Source organism: Trachinotus anak, unplaced genomic scaffold, assembly GCF_046630095.1.
Source record: "Trachinotus anak isolate AG129_WGS33_773 ecotype Australia unplaced genomic scaffold, CSIRO_AGI_Tana_v1 ptg000019l, whole genome shotgun sequence".
In the NCBI taxonomy this organism is placed as follows: domain Eukaryota; kingdom Metazoa; phylum Chordata; class Actinopteri; order Carangiformes; family Carangidae; genus Trachinotus; species Trachinotus anak.
The window spans coordinates 10,297,953-10,324,871 of NW_027273870.1; the positions used below are offsets into that span (position 1 = coordinate 10,297,953).

At 42.4% G+C, this 26,919-nt stretch overlaps 2 protein-coding genes across 10 annotated transcripts in view; both read right to left on the bottom strand.

Annotated features, from left to right (window-relative positions):
• Positions 1-268: 268 nt before the first annotated feature.
• Positions 269-21,803, bottom strand: LOC139635832 (protein AF-17-like). Its single transcript, XM_071503333.1, has 20 exons — positions 21,452-21,803; positions 20,423-20,502; positions 20,272-20,326; positions 20,011-20,120; positions 16,802-16,905; positions 16,066-16,159; positions 14,773-14,880; positions 14,423-14,512; positions 14,112-14,265; positions 12,258-13,097; positions 11,499-11,698; positions 10,918-11,035; positions 9,980-10,046; positions 9,112-9,260; positions 7,418-7,615; positions 6,498-6,574; positions 5,877-6,247; positions 5,607-5,703; positions 3,147-3,359; positions 269-3,056 (listed from the first exon to the last, which is right to left on the bottom strand). The coding sequence occupies exons 1-20, from the start codon at positions 21,558-21,560 to the stop codon at positions 3,021-3,023; spliced, it is 3,270 nt and encodes a 1,089-aa protein (XP_071359434.1). The 5' UTR covers positions 21,561-21,803; the 3' UTR covers positions 269-3,020.
• A 2,730-nt stretch (positions 21,804-24,533) lies between these two features.
• The window catches only part of LOC139636313 (zinc finger protein Aiolos-like), a 55,628-nt gene continuing 53,242 nt past the window's right edge, over positions 24,534-26,919 (bottom strand). For all 9 annotated transcript variants that reach the window (XM_071504265.1, XM_071504270.1, XM_071504269.1 and 6 more), the window contains one exon: positions 24,534-25,679. In XM_071504265.1, coding sequence (XP_071360366.1) covers positions 25,039-25,679 — 641 coding nt within the window. In that variant the 3' untranslated portion in view covers positions 24,534-25,038. The remainder of the gene's footprint in view (positions 25,680-26,919) is intronic.

Consider the following 26,919-nt stretch of genomic DNA (forward strand, 5'->3'; position numbering starts at 1 on the left):
ATGATATGCTGTTGTCTCTTCGTAGACCATACATCACAATCAATGCATTTCAATATGGTATTTTACTCTACTTTCATATCTGTAGTGTATTGTTGTTTTATGATAATGAAAACTGTTTTAATTGCCTTGTACATGTAAAATCCCAACTAGGGACAAGAGTCGGAAGTTAGCAATAGCTATAAACAACACATCAGTAGCATGCTTTTGCTATTTGAACTATGTTAAATTACATTTCCCATTCAATACCCAAGAGAAAATGTAGAACAACTCAGTAAAATACATTTATTAACAAAAACAAAAGTTGTCTTAATCCGTCCTTTTAATTTTACACACAAAAATATCAAAATACTTTACAGGGCTTTTAATCTGAATATTGTCAAATTCGTTTTGCTCAATTCTCTCAAACAAATACACTGTACAATGACAACGTGCTTGTCCTTTTTAAACTTCAGTGCTCATTTCATTTAATTTCTTTTTTTACGGGAACAATGCATTTAAAATTATGCATAGTTGTTACTTGGTATTTAGCAATGCAATTGAGAGATGTCACTGCATTTCATGCAATTCATATCCCCATATGTAACTTGCTCTCCATCAAACCTCATTCAGAGCCAGGTGCTTAAATGTTGTAATACATAAAAAATACACAGTACGACATTCATAACATGGATTATCTTGGTTACCCAAACTTCAAAGCTTAAAAGAATGAATGTGTTTTTACACAAACATATTTAAGTATACAACTCGTATTCCAACAAAATTGAAAAGGTACTAAAACCGATTTACAATTGGGCCCAAAGCGCCCCAGTGCAACATGAGAAAGAAACTGCTTCAGAAATCCTTTGCACCACTCCTCAGTCAATCTCTTGGACATGGTTGTGTGTCTGGACTTTGCCTCAGCTCCGAGGCGACTCATAAGGACATGCTTGGTAAAATGCAGACCTCCTACTTGGAGTCGTGTCAACCCGTTGGCCAATGTCTTTATCAACATAATCAACATTCTCCTTCTGGCATTGCTACAGTATTTATCACTGACTAGTGAGCTGCTCAAAGTTCCTTTCTGACGTCTACATTAGCTGCTAACAAAACAATCTAGCACTCAACATATCACATGTATGGGAGATCATGTTCAAGATTTCAAACATAAGTGACAAAATATTTCAAAAGGCCTATGACGATATTGTTAAAGAACACAGGAGAAAACCTGATAAAACAATCCCTTGCTTGAGGGAAAAAGATGAATTTGAGAGTGGCCTTTGTTAGTAAAACTGAGCCAAACAGAGGCATCACATGATGAAGTGGAGTAGATGGAAAAGAAGGATATCATAGTCTCTACGTTGGCTAAACTCGTGAGTATGGGCTCAAACAGCCCAGCTGTAAAGGCTAACAGAAGCAACATTGGCAAGTCACCATCTCCTCAGTGCTGATAACAGCTACGCTATATATCACACACTATTGCAACAGCACTTTAATAGTTTACATCTTGGCCATCCCGAGCCATCTTCCTATGACACCGCCGTGCAGACATTACTGTAAGATTTTCATTAAGTCCTTCTCTGTTCTCTGAAGCACAAAACAACTAAAGAACATTGCATCTTAACACAAAAAATTACAACAGAAAATGATTTGACACTTTAGTTACCACTATAAGGTTATTCACACATTTCAACTGTTGAAATCATCAGTCAGCTATCAAAAGTATAAATGGGTTTAGAAAGAGTAGCCCACCACAAACCCGAGATAAAAAACACTATCAAAGAAAGACGCAAGGGAGTAAGCCTTTGGGCTCATGGTTTTCTCTGTAAATCTAGTTTCATTAAGGCATTATCTATCCACTATTGCTAAAAGAACAACTAGTTGGCAGACATAAAAAGAATATCTATGTATGAAAGTAACATAAAAAGCTGACACTTGAGGACAGAGTGCAAAATATTCATAAATCAAAAACCCTTAAAGTCCCTAGTGGCCTATTAAGTACCAAGCATCCTTTATAAGGTACTGTGTTGATGGCTAATTTGCTCTGTTAGCTACTAACATGCAAAGTGCACACTTGTTTAGGAAAAACAATTAATTTCTTACTTACAATTTCCAAATGTTTGGTTTCATCTGCTTAATCTCCATAGCAACTGGAAGGATATAAAAGTCTTTAGAAACTCTTGTGGTTGTTTAGAATAAAACCTGGTGCTCAACGTTCACGTCGATGCCAGTCTCTAGTGGATGATGGTGCAGTTTTGGATGCGTGGATCGTGTGCCATTTTTACATAAACAGGAGTTAATACCTTAGAGTTAACACCAAGGTTTTCGGTGGGCATTTATATCCAGTGAAGACAATGACAATGGACAACAGGTGGCAAAAAAGTCTGAGGTAATAACTAGCTTAATGTTGAAATGCCACTAACCACACATTGGAAATGACAGTATATTTATCCTTTACATAATAAGAGCCTGCGAGAGGCTGCAACATTTAGAGGATCTAGATGAAATTCGGGCGGGGTGAACACAAAGGGAAGACAAAATATCAAGGAAGACAGTTGAGGTTGCAAGAAAGGGCAGAAGTCTGATTCTCACTGACTGAATGGAAACTCTGGTTCAAGCCATGGAGGGAAATTCATGAATGGTCAGTGCTTGAGAGGTCAGAGACAAAACACTCTGACCTGGAGTTCCCACTCACAAACTGAAAACCCACACAGCACCTGCAGGACTGAGCAGGAGCTCTGGCTCTGCCTTCATCAGCAGCCCCATTGGTCTAACTAACAAATTAGTGCAATTGAAGAAGAGACCACTGAATTCATGCTCTCTGAAAGCTGCCTATACAAAAAACCTATGAGAAGAACCTCTGATATAAAGAATTTCAAAACATGAAAAACTTCACCATCCTGTTATACATTCATAAAAGAGGGTTTAAGATAAAGATGACAGAGAAGGAAAGACGTTCACTAGTCTTGTAAGTTGACCTCAGTTCTTCAAGTGGGCGTGACGCCTGATATCTTCACTTGAGCTGCTCCTGTGTTGTCAAGAGGTCACCCATTCTTGTCTCCACCCTTTTCTCCTGCAGCCTGAAAACACAATTACACAATGTTTTATTAAAATTTCTAAAACTGAAAACATGACAGCATCATAACGTGAAATCCTGCAGTGTTACTCACCCCGGGCTTGTGAAGTGCGTTGTCCTGCAGACCAAAGAGGCTGCCTCCCTGGCTGCCCTGCAGGGGTGAGGCTGTAGCAGAGGACAGCAGGTTGGGTGACTGGGCAATCATGGGTGAGTTTGGGGTGGAGGTGAGTGCTCCTGTCAGTGTGAGGCGCTGCAGCTCTCTCTGTCTCTGCTGCTGCAGCATCTGGCACACTACCACCTGCTGCTCCTGGTGGAAGAGCAGGAATAGACAATGAGTTTCATGATGCCTGTGAAGTGGGCGAGGGTCTATGTTTAAGAAGGAATCTGAAGTTACCCTTTGGACCATGAGTATGTGGTTGTGTGACATCATACAAGGTTCTGTTTTGCATTGCAAACATTAAGATTAATACGTCTGTATGCTTTCAAAATTGAAGTTTAAATTGAAAACAAATCATAATTACTACAAGTGTCTCTCTTCATGCAACATATCTGTGAATAATAATAACTAATACTTGCAGCTGAACAAATGCTACTTTCATTCAGTCACTTCCCATCACCAATAAACCATGAACTTCACAGTCAGGCAGTAAACAAATGAGCTTCTATATTTACCAGGTGTCACAGTGCCTGACTAGCTCCAGCCTCACCAGACCATCACCAGTTTGCAAGTCAAATAGGCAGCTCTGCACATTGTTACCCTTGTATTTACCTTTACAGCTCTTGGGCCTGTGAAGTCTCACTTTTATTTTTTTAATTATTTTTTTGGGCTTCTTTATGCCTTTATTATAGCTTAGTTGAGACTGACAGGAAAGGGGGTAGAGAGAGGGGAATGACATGCAGGAAAGAGTCGGACCGGTCGGGAGTCGAACCGGTGACCGTCTGCTAAGAGCGTCTTGCGATCAACATGGTACACGCCCTAACCACTCGATTACCGGGCCGCCCCAGTCTCACTTTTATTAATAGTAAATATTTCAGCATTACACTTCTTATTCTCAGTGCCACATCTTTGACTGTAAATAATTGTTGTTTGCACTCATTGTACACTAATGCAACATGACAAAATTAGGCAGATCACTACTGCAGAATCACAAAATGATCATCGAAACTTCTTCAAAAAAGTTAGTTAATATTGCACACAAGTAAAATTTACTTCAAATGACTCCTGTGGGTGTGTGAAGCCATTTGAGACTGTCACTGTGATATAAGTCAATACAAATCAACTTTATTAGACTTGTCACAGACTGGTCACAGGTTGTTATTTGTCATTGTTTGGCAGAAATACAAAGGACAGCGGGAGTAGAGTTAGGAGCAGACAAGAGGGACGTGCTGCTGTTCTGTTGAGTGTGATGGATTGGTTCAGTTTCTGTCTTTGTTTGCTTGTTAACCTAAATGAAATGAAACCAACTTTGAGCTCAGTGCGCAGCTGTTGATGTGAGAAGAGGACCTGAGCAGCCTGACCCAACATGAATGTGAGACTGTTGGGGTCAAGTGAAGCAACCGTGGACGGTGAACTGAGCTAACGTAAAGCCTGAATCTGTTCTTAGTCACTGGCAACGACAGAAATTCAGTATATGTGATGGTCTGTTCATAGATGGTGCAGACAGAAGGCCCAATGATAATTCAATCCCCTAAATCTAACAACAAAACATTTTATCAGTGCTACATTCAGTGAACAAGGATGGATGATTTCTTGTTGTTAATGTTGTTAAGTTAAGTCAACATAAAGTCGACGTCCTGGAAAATTATGGAGATTATTTACATTGTGGACTAATTTGTTATGGTGTAAATCAAATAGAGTGCCATGAGAATGAGTCCTAAAACCCAGAAAGTAGTTAAAATTTTAGCACTTCTGGTTTCCTCCTCCTGATTATTGATTTTTTGGGGTTTTGTTAGATTGACATAAGGTCTGTGGTAAGACAAGGTCAAGACATTTTCACGTTTTATTCTAAGGCATAAAATATGTCAGTAAATACCCCAGTTGTGATTTTTTAAGCTTTTACATCTCTTAAAAATACAGTGCTAACAAGTGGCAAAATGAGACTATAGAGGTTTTTGGGGGTTGGGGTCATCATGGCGAACATGAAAACCAATCTATTCATCAGTCCACCTTTACAGCCTCGTTGTGTTTATACAAAATATTACTAACTTTGCAAGAGGACGGACTTTTGTTGAGAAGGTCAGAGAAATCAAACCTCAAATCAAACCACAAGTTGGAAGTTTAGTGGAGGTGACATTGACGTCATGTGACCGTGGTGTAGTTTCTTAAGCTTTTTACTTCTGTCAATAATCCAAAGGACAATGTAAAAGTCCCACTGGCTTTTTGTCAAGGGAACATCATCTCTGCAGCACTCTACATGGCCACAAAGATTTAAAAACATTGTTTTGGTCACAAAGAATACTCCTCATAAACAAAATAAAAGCGAGACCCTGTGAGAAAGCGCACAATGTGAAAACAAGTAAGATTAAGACACAGTGATAGAGAGATTGTCATTACAGGAGTGAAGTTCTGTGAGGTGAGGAACTGCTGGAGCTGCTGCTGTTGCTGCTGCTCGAGGAGAAGCTGCTTCTGCTGCTCTGACAGGAGAGAAGACCTGAAACAAAAGCAACAGTCTACGGTCACTATAAGCATGGGACAATACACAAACAACAATCACAGCCTTAACTCTAGTTCCAGTACAATCTGTCAGCTGTCTGCCCTGTTGTCACACCTTTAAACAATACAACCATTCATTTACAGGTGGATTAAAGACAGACTGATACGTACGGGCTCACACTCTTGGGAAGCTGGAAGCCCTGAGCTAGTGCCTGGGGGTTGAGTGGTGGAGGTTGGGGGCGCAGAGCAGGGAGTGTGGGCTGAGGGGTATTCTGCACAGGAGACTGAATCACGCCATTCAGACTTCCCAACACACCGTTCATGTTCAGCTGAGGACTTCCTGTTAGCGACGCCATGAACCCGCCAACCACTGGCAGAGAGGAGCCGCCAGTCTGACTCATGGCCCCCAAACCGTCACTCAAACCTCGACTCAGGCCGTTCAGCAGGGGCTGGCTGAAGGAGGCAGGGCTCTGCTGAGGGGGCGGAGTACTCTGGAAAGAGAGGGACGAACTACTGCGGGACGGACTACCAGAGTGGAGCTCCTGGAAAAAATTGAAAAATGCATTTTAGCTATTTAGCTGTCAGCTTGTTTTTGACGTGAACTCAGTGCCTTTATGCCTCAGTTTACAGTGAAGTACACACTGGCACAAGAAGTATACAGTCAGTTTACATTTGATGGTGAGAGATATCATATATTACTATAATTTTAGAAGCAGAAACACACTTGCTAACACTGATTGGTCCAGGTCTGTATGATGTGTTCAAAGTAACAAAGGATCTACAGGTTCTCACCTCAGATGAGGTGACAAAGGAGGTGTCATTCAGGAAGCAGCTTTTGGACAGGGGACTCTTATTGGTGCTCAGGGGGTCTGAGGAACAGAGAAGCACAAACATAGGGTGAAAACTAAAAAACCAAAGTTTTATACTAACCACCATGTTTTGTTTTGTCACTACAGGACAAACATAACGTGTTTTCACATCAATTAATCACTGCTTCATTTCAACCACTGTCTAATAAGTTTACTGTAAAGAATCACCTGAAAATGTACTGTACATGTCCAATGGCAGGGGGAATGGAGACAGAAGGAGAAGAAACTAACAAAATAACAAAAACTATAGGTGAAAAACATTATTAACTGAAACAAAGATAGAAACAATAGCTACCTATATTGTGTGTTTACAAAACTAACTAAAATAAACTAAAATTATTGAGAAAATGTTTTTAGTTTTCATCTTGGTCAGTTTATTTCATACATCAGCCTGTAGTATTTTGGGTGGATATGAAATCTGTCTTCCAGTTTTTAGCTGTGCCAGATGGAGCAGTATCTTACAGCTGATTGGCTCTCAGTGTACAACCAGTACATGTGACTTTTTTGTTGAGTTTTTATTACACAAGACTTTTTCTGACCTTTTTGAATCTGGCCCCTAACAAATACCTCATATTACAAAAAACTAACACTGAAAAATATTAGGAACTATACTAAAACTAAACATCTTCAAAAAATAAAAACTAAACTACCGAACCTGATTTAAAAACTAATTAAAACTCAACTGAAATTGAAAACATGAAGTCAAAACAAAATAAAAATAAAAACAAATGAAAAATCCAAAACTATTATCACCTTCATATGGAGCAAACTACATAACACCATAGGCACAATGTGTCTTTAGGTTTTGATATAAAAGCAGGTAGTAGAGCTGAAGAGTCTGACCTTGGGTGGAGGACAGGAAGTTGATCTGGGAAGAGGTGTGTAAGGAGCTCTGGGCGGAATGAACGTGTGGAAACGACACAGCTAGCTCCGTGTTGAGCAGCTGGAGCCGCTCCTTCTTGGCCGTCAGGCTGAGGATCTGGTCCTGGAGCCGCTGGTTCTCCTGCTGCAGGGAGTGCAGTGACTGGAGCATTTCCACAACTAGAGGAGCGGGGAGGAGAGATATAACATTATAAAAAACTGTGTTGTATTACATGAATACATTTACATTTATATTATGAAAATTTAGCAAAGAAGATGAAAAATAGGTCAATACATTTGATTTAATCACTGTTCCTTCATAAGTCAACACTGGAAATCTTTTCCAGTTCAAAAATGATGTCAGTATATGTCCTGCTTCACAGTTTGTTGTTTCACAGAAAAGCAAGACACTGGTAAATAATATTCCCACTGATTTACTGTACGTCTGAGGAAAAATCAGTCATGGTAAGATCAATAAAGGAAAAGTTTGCAGACCCAGTAACCTGCACTCAGTGTTCCTCTAGTCCACTAGGTCCTTGTACCCACATAGGTGTTTTCAATATGTGGGGAGTAGTCCTCAATGAGGGAGATGCCACACACACACGCACTGTCAGTGGATTAAGGGCTTTGAAGACTGACAGGTTCATTATAACATCATTTCTATATTATACATATTTATAACAACAAACTTTTAGTTTTCCATAGTGTTAGTGTAAAGCAGTACCATCATGTCCGAGCTTGAAATTCAAACCCATCCTCCAAATGCTTCCTAACTGATTTTCTATGGAGCGGTCACTGCAGCATGCTCGGCATCGCAGACAGAAAGAACCAACAAACTCTCTCACTTCTGCAGGAGCAAACACTCATCAGTCGAATGTGAATTAAAATACAGTCAAGAGATTCCTGGGTTACAGCAATGAATACTAGCCGAAATTGTTTTTGCACAACATTATGAAGTCACAGTGAAGTTAACCTTTGACCTTTTGGATATAAAATGTCATCACGCCATTTTATCCATATAGACATTTGAGTTAAATTGTGTCATAATTAGTGTATGAATATGTGAGTTCAGTCTAATCTGAACAAAATATTGTATAGTACAGAATGGGATGGACACACAGACCCCGGCCACAGACAACCTGGAAACAAAATGCCTCCAGTCACAGCTGTTGCCAGCGAGGAGGCATAAAAAAGAGCCTAAGAATAAATTAGAAAATGTCAGCTGATGATGAAGAAAGATGGTGAGTCAGAATAAGAGTCAGTGAGGTATCTGGTTCAGGGGAGAGCAAAACAGAAATCTAACAGAAGGAACATGAGAAACAAAACTGCTGGAGCTGCTTTTGTCTCACGCTGTGGTATTTTTTGTCCCCAAACTGCATCAACTTCACAGGTACATTCATCATCTCTAAATAGCACCAAGTTGTGTTCTCACAGAAGCAGCTGCACAGAGTGTAGGTAAACAGACCCATGCCCTTAAAAGGAAGCTACATGAGACCCTTCATCCAAGGTTATGACTTCAGTGTGGTCACAAGTCTTCAGCAGTTCAAGCAAAGAGTGATATCTCCTTCTCAAGTGAGAAGAAGTGAAAGAAGTGAAGGCATCCAGTATTTTAGCCAAAAATTTTATCTTGGAAACATGTGGGAACCACTAGAATGACTTATTCTAGGCTGACTCACTGTTGACTCCCATCTCGCCGTTGCCGTGTTTCTCCAGCAGGAGTTCAATGTGGGAGCTGGCTGGAGGGACGTTTTCAGGACGGGCTCTGACTCCTGTACCTAACCCGTCTCTCTGGTCAAACAGAAGAGGAAGACAGCTCATGGGAGATCTGGGTATAGAGCAGGAAAAAACAACAGGGAGTCAGAAAACAGCAACAAGTCACTGCTGCAAGCAAGTGGGGAAACTACCAAGAAGCCATTTTCCTGTTGTTTCCCTTTGCTGTTTGCTGAAATAGAAACTGATCTGACTACAGTTACAGTACAGAGGAAATTTATTCAAATGATGCTCCATTTGATAGAGATACTTAGAGTGTCTCACAACTGAGACTACATGTTAACCAGCAGTCACTTCCAGATTTTTATAACCACGACATCATCTGACAAAATCACCAAACACATTAGTTATAGACAAAGACTGTGCTGTGATTTCAGCTATATTTACTTTTAAAATGATCGCTTAGAGAGAAAGTTAAAAGCAACAGATTATCTTTCTTATTTGGTCTCTCACACGGAGCACAGCCTTTGGGTAACAAACTGCTGCTCAGTGACCAGAGCAGCCTCTCCTTGTGGGGCATCATTGGTGACTCTTCTATGGACATGTAAGCTGTAAATGCCTCCTAATAGAAACTATTTGTGCCAATTTATTTTGAAAGAGCATCAGCCAATGGGGAAACTCCAACTCAGTCAGTTCACCAATGGTTTAACTTCATCACTCAACTCTATCACTCAGTCAGTCAGTCATGGACATTCATGTTTATAGGGCTTGCCCTGCTGTAGTGGTCGACCCACAAATACCAGTAAAGATTAAAGTTTAAATACTGAGACTTACTGTGAAGAAAGACTTTCACTGGGTGAGTTCCCTTGACACGGAAAGCGACAGTCATCGAGGTCAGACTCTGAGAGCAGGGACAGAGAGTCATAAATTTTATATGTGTCTGCTTCTGTTCATTGAAAGGTAGGACATTTCATCATTAAAGCGTTGTCTGTTTTGCAGTGTTCAGAGATTAAAAGAGGCAGTCTTGAAGATTTCTATCATGGTCGATTTGGTGGTTTAATACACAGAATTCTGTCATTTTAATAACAAAGTAAGGTAATAATTGGCCTTTTTTCATCATACTGTGAGCAACCGTGCACTGATTTTATGCTGCGCACGGTTCAAGTCTGAGAGCAGCAGGGCACAGCAAAAGGAGCTATCTCGTTATCTCGTTGAGAGATTAGAGGTGTGCAGCCTGTCGCCTCCCGCTCCTTTTTGTTTATTACTATCTGTAATATTTCAAACTGATATGCCGTCAGAAAAATGCTAAAAATAACTGCTGTCTTGTTTTTGATGAACATTCATGGTAAATACTGAGCTCACTGGCAAACAGGTTGTATTTCCTGTGACCACTTCACAATAAAAGTCAACATGTTAAATGCTTTCAGTGTGAAGCTGCAGCAGTAGGAAATGTTCAGTTTGCAGTAGCAGCAACTGAATACAGCATTTTTGCTGTGAATGTCATCACAGACACCCAGTTCCTAATACTGCAAATATATAAATACTGCAATACTGTCATCAGAGGGCCATAAGCTCAATCACCATGTTGTTGTGTTACCTCATTCTGCGATTGATAGTGACATTGATTAATTGAATTAATTGAATGACACCTTAATGTCAGATTCTGTAAAAGGTAAGAAGAGGCTTTATTGTGAACATTTATCTGAAATTAGCTTCAGTTTCTGAAAATGCAGGTGAAGCACACTGATCTCTGAACTCTGTCTTCCTCTCACCTGGCAGTGAGGTCTGGGCTTGGCTCAGTAGTGGCGGCAGTGTCGGGGCTGCGGAGAGACAGCTGGCGAAAGGCTGAGTGGAGGTCAAGCTATAGGAAGTGCTGGATCCTGGATGGACCTATGACACAGTGAACATCAATATCTTGCTGACAAAAACATTGGTACAAAAACAGACACACTCGTTTTCTGGTAATATAATCAACATCTGCTCAAAATGACTTGAAATGTTATTTAATATTATATGTTGTCACATTTCAGAAGCTGGAAGCAGCAAATGTTTGGCATTTTTGCTTGAATTTTCTAATCCATTAATCAACTGTTTCACTTCTATAATCAAGTTCTTTTTTTGACCAAGAAATCAGCATTAAGGCAAAAGCAGTAGTGTTAACCATTAAAATAGCCACTGTCAAGATTTTATGTAGCAGAACTTTCTATTCAAGGTTTTAAACAACTAGAAAAAGGTGGATACATTAACAGACACAGCGGATGTGCAGTGGTCCTGATACAGTACAGAGCTTTCAGTTGTACTTCCTGCTGACTGATCATTTCTACAGTGTGTATTTCCTCTCTGTCTGAAGTACCTGTGTGTTTGAGACAGCGCTGACTGACGGAAGAGAGAGTGAGGAGACATGGGACGGAAGGAGTCCTGAGGAGAGAGGGGTGCTACACATGCCCCCTCCCAGGGCCAAAGAGGTGCTACACACCCCTCCACCCAGGGAGAGAGGGGTACTGCAGACACCCCCGCCCAGTGTGAGCGGGTCCTTGAGACTGGAGTAGATACCTGAGAAACCAGAGTAATAAAGTTGGAAAAAAACAAAAAAACAAAAAAACATTTCAGATTATTTTCAACTCAGAAATGGTTAAACCCCTAAAGAGAGACAAACATGGCACCTGTGAGTACATGTACAGAATCAATGTGAAAGTAGGGCAGGAAATCTACCACCAAGAGACGAGTGCAGCACTTTCATAAACCACTATCTGGGACAATATCTCTCCCTCACAGATTAAATAAATATTGTGACACAGATTTAGTAAATATTCTGAACATTTAAACCACTTTTCACGATAAACATGAAACCATGAAATAGTTTCTTTATTTGTCCTGATGGGCTCTAACTTCAAGTGGCTTGTTCTGTTACACTGTGAGGTCCTGATGTACAGATAAGTTTCTGCTCTGTTGCTGACATGGCACGTGTGCAGTGGAAACATTTCGACACTGAAGAGAAATGAACGCACTAAAGTGCAAACAGATAGTGGTACAGTTTTTTCTTTTTCACACACTTACTCCGATACACAGGAAGTTAGAGGGCTACCACACACACCCACTCACAAAGACTCACCGGAGCCGAGCAGCGAGTTGCCACGGCCTGTGGAAAAACTGCCAGCAGAAGAGGAGGAGAAAGAAGAAGAAGAGGAAGAAGAAGAGGAGGAAGAAGAGGAAGAGGTGGTGGTGGGAGGTAGCGTGGAGGGGAAGGCAGGGTGTGGGATGGAGGATGGGCTTGGGTAGAGCGAGGAGGTTAAGGCTGGAGGGGGAGGTGCTGTGTGGTGATGGTGGTGGTGAAGCTCCTCTTCCCTCCTCTCCCGGTTCTTGCTGCCCCGTGGGCGCCCTGGGCCGTGGCGGCTCTTCTTGTTGCCGCGGTGCCTCCTCTCTCTGGGCAGCGGGGGAGGTGTGGGTTTGTCCTCCAAGGCCGCCTCCTCTAGGATGGGCGGCGTGCTCAGCTGAGGTGGCTTGCAGAGAGATTTGGAGGGTTTGTAGTCCCCAGAGGAGGAGATCTTGCGGATCTTACTGCTGCTGCCCAGCCCTGATGAGGAGGTGATGCGCATGATGGAGCCAAATGTAGAGATGGTGACCTTGTTCTCAAAAGGGCTCGAGTTGCCTTCTGACCTGTCATGACCCTGTGATCCCACCAGAGGTCCATCAGCAGGAGTCAATGCTGGTGGCTTGTGGTATTTACTGTCCTCCTCCTCCTCCTCCTCCTCCTCCTCCTCTTCCTCCTCCTCATCTTTGTCCTCCTCCTTCTCATCGTCCTCTTCATCCTCATCCTCCTGGACTGCTGGCCTCCTGTGACGCTCCTTACGCTCCTCTGCACTGTGGTCATCACCTCCTCGGACATGGTCACGCTCCAGGCGGGACGAAGATGAGAACTGATGGAAATCCTGAGTAGAGGACAAAGAGCCACCTCCAAGGGAAACACACACATAAAGAAACAAACTCACTAATCTCCATCGTCTCCTCTTCTGTCAACTCTGACTTTTCCCTGACACAAGCTCTAGACCAGGGATATTCAATTAAAATTCAATGAGGTGCAGTTACACAAAAGTTCCTTAAGCAAAGCTCCAGAATATTGGTCCAAGGGGGAATGAACTGGGATTTTAAATAATAACTTCTCTAATAATAATTAAATGTTATTTTCTCATTTCAGGGAAAATATGGGCTGCAATAGGTAACGTGTACTTAACTGAAATAAAATGAAATAAAGTTTAGAAAAAAGACATAAAAGTGTGGCTTGAGTATTCCCTTTTCTTCTGTTTTGTGAACTCCATTTTCACATCTTCACAGTCACAATGTTATATCCCACTTATTTCTCTGACATCTCTCACTAGTTGTGTCCCAGTACAGGGGCCTCATCCTACGGAGGCTGCATTTGAAGAACGATTGTGTCACAGCAGTGCGACTAGTACATCTCAAAGGCTCTTTCCAATGTAGCCGAAAAATGTGGCCTTCTTTTTCTGGGCAACAAAGAATCCAACGGTTGGGGAGGATCCTTTGTGGCCCAACCTATCCCAAGATTCATTGCATGCCGGAAATGAAAGCATACAACACCAACAGAGAACCCGAGGATTACACATTTAAATGTAAGTAAAACCTCAAGTTTTTGTGAAAAAAAGTTGCGTGTTGTCAAGGTTGCTAGGCGACAGGAGTGGTGCTTTGTGACACAACAGTAAGGGTAGGCACAGCTGATGATGAGGTACACACACAGTAGCTGTGTCCCAATTCAGGGGCCACATCCTTCAAGGTGTGTGTACCTCACTCATTGACTTCAGTCGCAATGCACCGGTCAAAATTGAATAGTTCTCAAAAACGTACGAGTTATAGGTCTGAGTTTGCATAGGATGCCGTCTAGGTCCGGATCCAGGCCACCTATTAGTGACCTCAGCTAAAGTGTCTCAACATTTCATTATTCACCTCTTACCAGGGTTGAATGGACTGGAGGAGCAGGAGGATGAGGAGCAGCTCTTGCCAGTGCTTCCTGTCTTTTTACTGCTGCGGTGCCCATGACTGTGTGAGCTCAGCTTCTTGGACTTTCCCTCACTGTCCTTGCTGCTGTGGTGACTGGAGATCTGCACCTACACACACAGGTCATAACAAGTTTAGTTTTACTCATTCAGTTTTTTAAGGTTAAACAAATTGACAGATCTTAATAATATGTGACATTAACCTTGACATTATTTGTCAAAATATTAGTGGTGTTGAGTCATCAAGATTTCATTTCAGTCTGTCTACCTTTTCTATGCTGCTGGTTGTCACTGACGAGCTCAGGTTGTCAGAGGACTTCTTGTGGCGCTCTTTTTGCCTAATCTTGTCCTTATGACTCTGAAAACACACACATACACACAGGGATCAAGAATGTAACAGAGTCAAACCAGGCATGCGCGAACTGTTCTACCATTCACACAATAACTAGGGTGGGATATCATTTGAAATTTTATGATACTAGAGTCAGTGTGATGCCATTTTGCAAACAGAACCAAAACTTTTTTCAATACCTTAAAACAAGACTATGAATCTGACCAGATATTCATTGCCAACTTTGCGTGGCCTTCACAGTTACACACACTAACATGAGTGCTTACCTTCCTCTGTCTGTGGTGGTGATGTTTGTCCTGTGAGGGAGAGCTGGAGCGGCCCCTGGAATGACTGAAGGAGCTACTTGTATTTTCGCTGGAGCGCAACTTCTTCTGCTGTAAAAACCCAAACACAAAAGTGAGCATTGTCTCATGATCAAATAAAACCTTAAAGAGAGCGGCACTTTCATCACATAATGCTTTAAAGGTTCCATATCCAACAGAGCAGTGTAACACTGCTCAGTTTCTTTATTTGTGTGATATCCATAAGAAGATATATTTATGGTTTTAAGACAAAAACCATCTCAATGTAGTTTTACAAGAGAGGCTCAGAGCATCTCTTCTAATTGGCTGACTGTTTTTTCAATGATCAAATAAATTATAGCAGATTTAAGGTAAACACTCAGAGAAACCAAATCCTGCAAGTTTGGATTGTGGGCCCGGGTGGCCTGGGTGTGGGGTGTGGCTGAGAGCGGTGACTGCTTTGTTGTGACATCACAAAGTTACAGAAGTCCTGACACTCATTTTCAGGCTCAGTTTCTGAATATAGGCTGTGTGCATTTCTCTGTGGACTGAGAGCTTGGATACTTTCACAGTATTAATATAGAACCTATAGAACCTGATTAATATAGAACCTGATTTATAAAAAAAAAAGACATGGATATCTCACTTTATACAATATGAGACTTTTAAAGGAATAGTTTGACATTATGGGAAACACACTTTTTTGCTTTCATGTCAAGCTAGATTAGAAGACCAACAACATTCTCATATCTGTCCAGGAAATACACAACTCCAGCCAGAAGCCATTCAGTGTAACAAAGACTTCAAACAGCTAGCCTGGCTCTGTCCAAAGGTAACAAAAACATTCACCAACCAGCACCGCTGAGACTCACTAATTAATATGTTATATCTTGTTTGTTTAATCTGTAAGTGAAAAAAGCAGTTGTTGTTTTACACAGTTGTTATATGCAGGACTATTTCTTGGCAGGGCTCATTAAATTTCAGTAGACTCATTGGTGCCATGAGGTTGCCAGGCAACCATGGGAGACGCCAGGAAGTCAGTCAGTGTGAGCATAAAATAGTCTGGCACATATGGCTCTGTACTGCAGAATGATGGGAGATGGAAATGGCAATTCAGTTTGATTACCAGTTACAGGTAACATTAAAAGGCAAAGGAGGTGGTAAAAAAAAGTAAAATCAGTCACGTTTACTGGTAATCAGGAAACACCTGACAGTGCATTCACTAAGGGAGGATTAGTCTAAGGGAAGATTTGAGTGAGGGTCTTATCATTTTGTTACCATTTTGTTGTAGTGATGCTTGCAGTAGCCACAGTATTTGACGTTGTCAGCTTCTGGGCCTTCCTCCTCACATAGCAGACCAGCCATCTGAGCACTGAACACAGGGTTTCACAGGATCAGACAGCAGAGGAGACAAGACAGCAGAGATTACATACACACAGGCACACACCTTGACAACAACACCTGGATGTGATTTAAAACAGGTGAGAACTTTTGTCATTGATCAAGGCAGGATGGATTAAATGTCACATGTCTGCACATACTAATCTGTGCCAGCCATCATTTTTAATGTTCACACTCTGCACTCTGTGATACGAGCCAGCTGCAGCTTACACAACATCGAGGCCCAAAGAGAGTGAATGAAAATGTAAACAGATAGTAGTGAAGACAAAGTAAAACAAATAAAGCTATGGGAAACACATACAGGCATTTTGAGGAATCGTGGACTGCAACAGGCAAATTCTCTCTCCTCATTGGCTGCTGTTTCATATCTATATAAGTCAACACAGTCAGTTATGTGCATCTAATTAACCAGTGTGTTTGTTATGACACACTGCTAGACTATTTTTTGTAACTTTTAAATACAGATCATTTGTTTGTAGGTTAATATGATGCATCAAATAATTAATTTTCTACGATCAAGATCTTCACTGATCTTGCTGTCACCCAAAAATATCACCAAGCTGATGTAACCACAAACACACACTCAAATACACACACCCAACTTAACACTTACCAGGTGACATGAAACGCTTGTCTGCAGCCCTGTCTGTTGCAGGTCATGCAGGCTCCACAGGCAGCCTTGCTCTCCCTCCCATGGTCCTCACAGATGTAGCAGGTCTGGTGAAGCAGCAAAGACGGGGAGAACAGGAAATGAGGGACATAAGAGGTCAGGTCAGGTGCTCACCCTGAATATGAGCAATGTTCCTTTGCTATTTTAAAAAAATGCAGGTTCATGTGTGTGAAGTCTTGTGAGGCCCAGTTCAATCCAGTTGCACCAGTGGAACCAGGGCAAATTTCATATATCCATTTTATCTGGTCATTAAATTCTACTATTGTGATTGTGGTGCGAATCCAGCCACAGCTATACTGTAAATGATTAAGAAGTTTTGATTGTCAAGACAACAGATGGAGCAGAACAGAACTGCTTGCTCTGTGCTTGCTGCTGTTAACCAGATGTTTGGGACTGTTGTGAAAAAAGTTTACATCGACGCGACTGCAACTAGTTGTGTATTCATTTTCAAAAGAGAGCTACATTTTTTGTATCTTGATGCTACTAAAATTTATATTTAGACAAAGGGAAGCATTTGGGTTTAGTTCAGGAACACTCGCAACGAGCAAAGGGTGTGCAGCAGTTAAAATGCCTTTACTGGTTAGAGCAGTAAAGTATGTATCACAAATGTAATGTATCGCAAAAGGGAAACTGGGCGACTGGTTTTTATTTCCCTTTCTCAGCTACACTCCTTGTAATTTCTTTCTACTTCTTATTGTAAAGAAGTGGGATAAACAACGGAGGCATGAGGGCACACGTGTGGAAGCTGTGAAAAATGCATCACATGCTGACAAGACTTTGATAATAATTGGTTTTAGAGCTCAAGGCTGGAATTCAAACGTCCTGTAAGCATCAGACTGTGTGCCCATGTCTACAAAATACATACAAGCATACACGAGCAGTCAAATGCGCTGACGCACACACACAGCTTTTGTACTTCTGTCTCAGTTTTTCCCCAGCGAGCGGGGCTGACTGGTGGGGGGCAGGAGAGGCCTAGCAACAGGTGCGGGACAAAGAAACAGCGGGCTCTTTACCTTTTCACTTCAGTCCCCTCTCTTTCGCCTTTTCTCTCCCCTTTCCTTTGTCTTTCTCTACTCCCCACATCCTAGTCCGCTCTCTGTTCCCCTCCGAGGATGATGGCTATGTAATGAAAGGCCGGAGACATTACTACACCGGGTGTATAAAAAGGAAGAGTGGCTTCTCAAGTTTTCACTGTCCATTGTAACGCTGTCTAGGAATGCAGGCAGCAAAATCTGGATGAATGGCTCTGACAGGGGAAAGCTGCATGCAATTTACTGTAGCTGACACAGTAATATGAAACCAGGCACTCAAACACTCATGTGTGCATTTATATGTAGGCATGCACACACATGCACACAGACACAGACACAGACACAGACACAGACACAGACACACACACACACACACACACACACACACACACACACACACACACACACACACACACACACACACACACACACACACACACACACACACACGTTTGCAACTGGCTGCTCAGTCCAATGAGTCCACACGTCAAATATTGATCTCTCTGTAATGTGCATTGCTGCATCTCATGCTGCATTCGCTGCTCACTACTTCTGGTGAACAGTGCACACTCTGCCATCAAAGACAATGCAGACAAGAAAGAGCAAGGCAGTTACAAGACACCTGATGTATGATGAAGCTATAATGGATGAAACTAGTCTGTGGTTAAACCGCTGGATTTAAAAAGTGAAAAAAAAAAGACATCAACAGAATATTTCAAAAGCTTTTCTGAACAAAATGTGTGATAAAGGATATGTTCATTCTGTTTTCATAGTTGGGCTTAAACTGCATGTTAGGATTCTGTGTGAAATCCCACTATCTGTGTGTTTCATCAGTCAGCGGGCAGCATCAAACTGCTTCACATGTCACAAGTCATTAACCAGTGTTCACTATTATACATAGGGATCTCATGAAGAAAGACTTAAAGAAAGCCCACTGTTGAAATGATCATTTCATGATTTGTCTATAATGATTGTTTTCATTAGAGATTATTTTCCAGATTCATCAAATGATTGACATACTGATATAAAACATACTTGACATAATGATATAAAAGCCAGGAAGCAACTAATGAATGTATTATTTTGTAAGATAACTGACTTTAAACTAATAATTTCAGCACTATTCAGTACATCACAACGGTTATTTAGTGTTGAACTGTGGTAAATGTACTTCTTTGTTGCTCCCTCGACCTGCCTCATCTATTCCTACTTCAACTGGAAATCTCCCACATTTCCCAGAATGACTTTCAACAACCTCCAGCGAGACCTTGCCACATTCAGCTCTGGGTTTGTACGGGATGTGTAGGTGGAGGCAATGATGGTGATATGGAGCAAAACTGTTTTCCTGTTTAAGGGAACAAGAGTTGTGCTGCTTCCCACATGTCCTAAAACTGCATTGCATCATGGTTTGCTGAAGCTGCTGTTGTTTGTGGAAAAGCTGCTGTTTTTTTTTTTTAATGATAGATTTCTCTTTGTGGGATTGTTGACACTGATGGAAAAAGTTCAGTCTAAAACAAAAGTCCCTGTTCTGCTTTTATGGCCTAACACTTAAATCGAAGTTTAGAGTTATAAACAATACCTCCAATACTTAACTGTATAATGGTTTATTTCTACACGTGTTCTACAGGAAAATCAAAACTTATGGTGCTTGACAATTACCAAATAAATCTTGTATTTGGCATATTTTGAAACAACCTGATATTTGATATCTAGGCATAGGTGATACATCATCTAAAAAATGAACGTTGGGGTGGTAGCCACGTAGCCACAACATCCCTGGGTCTATTCCAGCCAGGGATCTTTGTCTCCTGACTTGTCTTTCTACTATCATCTATCCAATAAAATTTTTACAGTAAAGACGATGAAGTGCCTCTGCTTCTTGAGTTAGAAGAAAAAAAGGTGCTTTCTCAGATAAGCACAGTCTCTTAGATACCACTGAATGACACAAAAGAAGCAGCGTGCCCTAAATTCCTTTATTTGTCACAGAGCAGTGGACTTTGATGAAGTCCTTTAGCCAAACAGATGTTCATGTAACAATGTGTTGCATGTTTCAGGGCAAGTTTTTCCAGTCAGCAGTGTGTGTGTGTGTGTGTGTGTGTGTGTGTGTGTGTGTGTCAGTACCTTGATGTATCTCTCATGCGGGACATATTGCAGGATGATGGGCTCCATAGTGAGGACGTTGGCAAACTGCACCTCAGGGATGTAGAGCGCGCACACAACGTGGGCCCAGCCTGACGGAGAGATTGGCAGTGAATCAGAAGCATGAAAAAGGCTTTTTATGAACAAAGTGCAAAATCTACAGCTTCTGTGTGACATCAGGTAAGAAGAGGGTACTGCCGTTTCACACACACTCACTGTGCGACAGCAGGGAGTGAGATTTACCTCCACTGTCAGTCCTCTTGAGGGCACCATCTTTGTGGGGGCACAGCTCACACCTCTGGGGCCGGAAAAGAGTGTGTGTCATGAATCATAACAGGGGAAGCAGGGATGGACAAGAAGCGTTGTGACATGTTGAGTGTGTTGGCATACTCACCACCCGTGCCGCCCTCTCCTGTGACTCACACTTCCGACAGAACCACGGGCCGGTGGGCACCTGGACAATGCCGTAGCATGCTAACACACACACACACACACACACACACACACACACACACACACACAATGTGTCACTGCAACTATTTATTGTCATCAGCAGTTTTTCAACACATGTATGAATTTGACATATCAGTCAGTCAGTATATCAGCGTTTTTCAATCTTTCTCATTTTCTAACATTAAGTCTTTTACACGTTTCTCTTTTGTTGTGCTGCCTTGTTCGTCGTGTTTGGTGCTGCTCTCATCTCGCTCAAACCAAAAAGGACTCTTTTTTTTTATCCAGTTGAGACTTTGTCACAGAAGTTGAGTGTAAATGTAAATGAAGACAGCTCTCAACTCAACTCTATCAAATTTCAGATCGCTTTTCCTGACTTCCTGGGGGGGGGGGGGGGGGGGGGGGTCATATTTATTTCAGACATTTAGCCCGCACATATGAGCACAGTGAAGTCTTCACCAGCCTCCCAGAGTTTGTCCCGATTTTTACTCAGAAATACGATCCTGTGAGTTGACTGCTCCCTCTTACAGACACATGAAAGCAACAAAGCAAATGGACACAAGGTAACACAGTGTCCAAACCGGCGGGCCCGCCGGGCTTCATTCTCGGTGAACACGCCTCTTGCAGTATGTGCTGAACCCGACCGGGCCAGACAGCCACGCACAAACACACACACACGTACATACGCAGAGTCACAGAGCCACTGTGCCATCAAGGCGCCATCCAGGGTCGGTGTCATCCCGCTTGGCCCTACGTGTTTAATCATGTGTGCGGAGAGGAAACAACAAACAGCACGCCTACCTACCCCTCCCACACACATCAACACACACAAACACGCACACAAACACGCACGTAGACAGCAAGGGACCTACCTAGAAACCTACTGACCAACCAGCACCTCTGGCTGCGCTCAGCCGCCGGCTCAGCCGCCACAGCTGCCCGGTAATTACACGCTAACAGCGGCTAATGTTACCTTGGTGAACGGCGACGCTGCAGCCGTGTCCATCACAGTAAACCAGCGGATTCTCAGCCCAGCCTCGCTCGTCTGAACACACGCAGCAACCTCCGACCATTTCCCGCATGCTGCTCCCATATGAAGAAATGTATTTCCCCTCCCAGCTACGGCTCAGACCTCGCCCAGGCCTGTCAAGTGGTCGTCCCGCACTGACGCCGCACCGGGCATAGTCGTGGGCCGCTTTCGTCGCGCAGTTTTAGCGCAGCGGAGAGACGAAATCTCGGCGTGGGGCTTGTAGTGGTGCTGCTACGTTTTTTCCGTGATGTCCTCCCCGTCCCCATAGAACCGATGCAGTGCGCATGCTCAGACCTGTTCCTCTGGGTCGGGATAAAAGTCACAGCAAAGGTAGCAAGTTATTGTTGTTCTTAACCCGAATCGCCCTTTTCACCGCGTGTTTGCAGACTCTCACGTTTTTTCTTAAAAAAAAAAAAAATTAATTGAGGAAATTACACCTGCATATCTCATCTTTTAAAAGTTTTTATAGATTAGATTTGTAAAACATGTGGACGAACCAGCCAAAACCGCTGGTTGCGCTGTTTTTCCTCCATCAATTTAGTTTCAACAGCGCCATCTTCAGGATTTCCACTGAATAACAAAGCACCAATTACAAGCTATTTCACCATCCAATGTCCCGACCTGAAATGACAAACATCCAGAGTGAATGACACACCTGCTGTGTGTAGCTACTGCTTTACATGATTTAACTTGATTCTGATTTACTACATTTTGATTTTAAATGATCTGTAAGAAGTTGTCTACGTTTTATATTTCATTCTTTCTCTCGGTGTAGACTAAACCTTCTCTCTAGCAGCAGCCAAAACAACAAAATGCAAATAGACAGTGTGTTGCTGTTACAGTTAAAATACATGAACACCCACTTCATTTAGATTTTTGGCTGTCACATGTGACCCCCAAAGTTCAGTCAGCAGATGTCACCAGAAGCCTTTCACTTTGACTGGACTTGCGTCATTGTTGCTTTATGACTCCTGTCTCGACTGGCTGAGTAAACTCTGGCCGGTTTTATGGTGGAAATGGTGCTTCAGACACACACACACACACACACACACACACACACACACACACACACGTTTGTAGACATATCTTTGAGGGGAACTGTCATTGACATAATGCATTCCCTTGCTCCTTAGCCTAACCTTAACCATCACAACTACATGGCCAATCCTAACCTTTAAACCAAGTTTTAACCCTAAGAAAGCCCTTTAAACTTGTGGGATCCAACATTTTGGTTCCCACAAAGCACCATAGACCCTACAAGTATGGTGGGCTCCCAGTTTTCAGACCCCATGCATATAATAAAACAATCACACACACACACACACACACACACACACACACACACACACACACATTCAAACACACAGAGTTTGGGCAGAAGCAGGGCTTTCTAGATGCATGTCCCATACCTCTTTCCCTTTCCCTCCATTTTCTTTTCTTTTACGTCCTCTTAAGTAGTTTTTGTCCTCCAACATTACCACAAACTACCCTAGCTTCAAATTTAAACTTCTGAACTACAACCACACAGTTTAATTCAAACTAATCAGAAATAAAATACTATGAAGTTAACTTCTTATAATTGGAAAAAAAAGAGAAGCAGTGTGGCTGTACTGTTGAAATGGATGACTGGGCTTTTTAAGCCGACATATGGACATGAAGCTGTGATGACAGTTTGCCTCACAAGTGTCACTTCTCTTCAAACCCAAAGAGAGAAAAGGGAACTGGCGCTGATGGAGAGGACAGATAGCGTGGTGGCAGCTGGATGAAGCTAACACCCTGTTCTGGTCTGAAGGCAGCAAAGCATGACCAAGTCCCTGCACTGACGTGGGTGAAGTGCATCCACATTAACACACACACACACACACACACACACACACACACACACACACACACACACACACACACACACACACACACACACACACACACACACACACACACACACACAGCTTGAAGCACTAACATAATAACTTAGTGTATAGTCAGAGCTCATGCGTTCACCAAAATTTCCCTGATACTCTCAGAGCATACAGATTAAGCTGTCAGCGTAGGCTCCTTCAGTTTGTCATAACAAAAATTCCCACAAAACCTCAGTTTTTACCTAAATATTGCGCTCACACAGATAAATTCCCACATGTGGAGTTTTACTGGCAGACATAATGAATTACTATCCATTCTGTGGGTGAGGTGAGAGCTAAGTGGGAAGGTGAAACTACAGATTAAAATCATTTAGGCACATGCTCCCATTGAGCCTTCTTCTGGTTAAAGAGATCAAAATGATATGAAGCTGTACTTATTCAGCTTTAGACCCCTAATGGGTCATAGAAATAACTCTGGGACCCCCTGCCCTAGAGTGACAATGCACAAGGAAAACACATTAAGATTACTTCACTTTCATGCAGTACCATCTACCCCCAGCAGATGGATGCTGGCAAGAAGAGACTTTAATAATCCACTGACATTTATTTCCTCAGCAAATGAGGAGAAAATGGTGCGATCTAAATGCTGGGATAAAATTAGGAGACATTCCCACCGTGAATGCAAGTGTCATTTGACCCCTGCCCCCACCCCCATCTGATTTTAGAGCATATCAATACTTAGATACTGTGTAGCATGACTCTCTAGGTGATCAACAGCACCTTATATTTAATTTAGACCTACCTTGAATTTGATTTATATCCTCATTATCTCTGTCCTTCTTAAATATACTGTTTTAAACTTTCTAAATTGCTATATATTGATATATATACCTCTATTTCATGTGACAAAAACGTCTCTGCAGAGCTCTGAGCCATTTCTAACAAGTGGGAGCACTAAATGTGTATAATATTCAGGAGTGAGAAACCAACACATGGTGTAGAGTCACAGTGATGTCCTTTGAAGCCGTCAACTGCGCTCTCAAAACCACAGCCTAAAAGGAGACATGTGACCTTCTAGATAATAGGATTTTTTTTTCTGCAGTCTTGAATTGGCAAGTGTGTTTTTCAGAGACACTTCTCTCAACAAAGTGCAGGTCTATGTGCGATGAAGGAAAAAAGAAGTTCTTTTATTTTTACACCTTTACACAGACAACAGGAAAACCAACAGCAGATACACAATAAATGCATTCATTTGTGCTACTTTGGTAAACATTTATATGAATATATGGCATATTGCTATATAATATAAACAGTGGCTTCAGCAGGGATAATCAAGTACAAATGTATGTATGAAAAGGAAGTAGAATTACTCCCGCATAAACTCTTTACAGGCCATCTTTTCAGATGAGGTACAGTATGACTAAGAACACTGACATCCGTCACACTCCTATAACGCCTCTCTTAAGCTCTCTCTCTTACACACACACTCAAACACACACAAAAGACAGAGAGAGAGATAGCTGCTACTTCATGCTTTCATTTCTGATACTACCAGCTACTTATATGAGTAAAACTATGTGTGTGTGTGTGTGTGTGTGTGTGCTCACACAGCTTTGCTCTGTCTGAGCATATGTGTGAGTATGTAAGCATGAACATCAGCATGAATGAAAGCTACTTCAATTCTAGGCGGTGCTCGCCTCGGGCTATGTGGGAAGAGAATTCGTAACGGTCCCGGCTGCGGTGGCCACACACGTTGCACTCGAGTGGGTCGCGGAAGCCATGGCAACCCATGTGGATAGTAAACATGACATAGTCCAGGAAAATCACCCTGCAGTGGCTGCAGGGGTAAACTGCCCCAGGCAGTGGTCCTGCCTCCCCATCAGCCCGCACCACTCGCAAAGCCTCCAGTGGCGACAAGGGGATGGGCTGGGCGTGTGGATGAGGGACGCCGTTCTGGTGGTTCAGTCCCCCCAACAGGTGCCCTAAGCTGTACATGATGGGCTGGGATATCTGGGAGCTGTCAGTGTGGAATGAGTCCATGCTGACTGGTGCCTGGGCAGCATGAGGGAGGCCCAGGAGTGACATGCCCATCTTATGGCCGTTGGTGAGGCCCATAGGGTTGATGTCGTTGCGACTTAACGGGATGGGGTAGGACCTGTGGGAGGGAGCTGCGTCGCTCTCTGGGCCTGTGAGGATCGGTTGTTGCTGGTGGTGGCCATCTGGCCCTGGGGAGCCTGGAGGAGGGTCCTTGACATCACTTCGGTGGTGCAGCTCCCTGTTAAAGCTCAGGTCCAGGCAGACACCGTTGTCGCCTAGACCGGTAATATGAGAAGAAACAGCGCTCAAGACTCAAAAGGACAAGGTTTCACTGACTTCATCCAACAGCATGGCCAGAGAAACAGCACAGGCAGCAAGCAGTTAAAGCAGTTGATGCTTAAAGATGCAAATGGGTCAATGATAAAAATGTGCACTCGCCAGGGCAGCAAAAAGGAAACCCTACACCCTGAACTGGAACACACCAGGTTCATAGGATAAAAGAATCTATAAAGCATCAGTGCATCCTGAGCCAGCAGCTGAACTTGGAGGGGGACAGAGGGTTGAGAGGAAGCAGACGATGAAGACGAAGGCCTCTGGTGCAGCTGCACAAAGAAGTACAGACAGACAGGCACCTGCTCACGTTTCTCGCTCCCGCCTGTTCTCTCTCTCTCTCTCTCTCTGTGGTTGCACCATTACTTCTCTTTTCCCCCTGTGGTTGTCATATTGAAAGATCTCACTTCAATTGTTAACCTGATAGAGAGACGTAGGAGGGTTTTTTGCTATACACCCTCATTTGCGAGCAGCTTGATTGCGAAACTACAACCCAATGTTAGTTTGGGCTTAACCAGAAAGATGAGAGCCAACTATTGAAAATCGTTGTGTTGTGTGTGAACGCCCATAAAGTTTGGGAAATCACTGTGCCATGTCAGCCATTTACTGAAACTGTTATCTTTTGATCATTTAACACTCAGGCAAATTATCTGAGTTTGGATCAAAACATACAGAGTGAGTAATTAAACTGAGAAGTTTCAAGTGCGTGTTTCTCTTCTTTTTTTCATGTATCCATTTATTTAACCATGCATGTTTACCAATACCTACCTATGACACAATTCTAGCAGAGAATTTAGGACAGTGGAGACCACTCTGTGGTGTTTGCAGGTATGAGGCAGATGGTCTGCCCTCAGTTCCTGTTTGACAAGAGATGGATGCCAGCAGAGACAAACAGACAACAAGTAGCTCAGACAGACAACTTGAAATAATCTGCAAAACATGAATTTTGTATTGTAAAGCACAAATGCCAGCAAAAAGCACAAATGTTAAATACATTTCAAAAGGACAGAAGCATTTTAATTTTAAAATACAGATGTCAGGAAACAGGTGGAGAGCAATAGCATGAGAATACCAATTAAATAGACTTATCAATCAAATAGAAAAATGCAGGCATTCATAATTGTTTGTTTAAATCTATAAAGTCATACTGTAAACTGCTTTCAAATTACAACACAACTCTCTTTG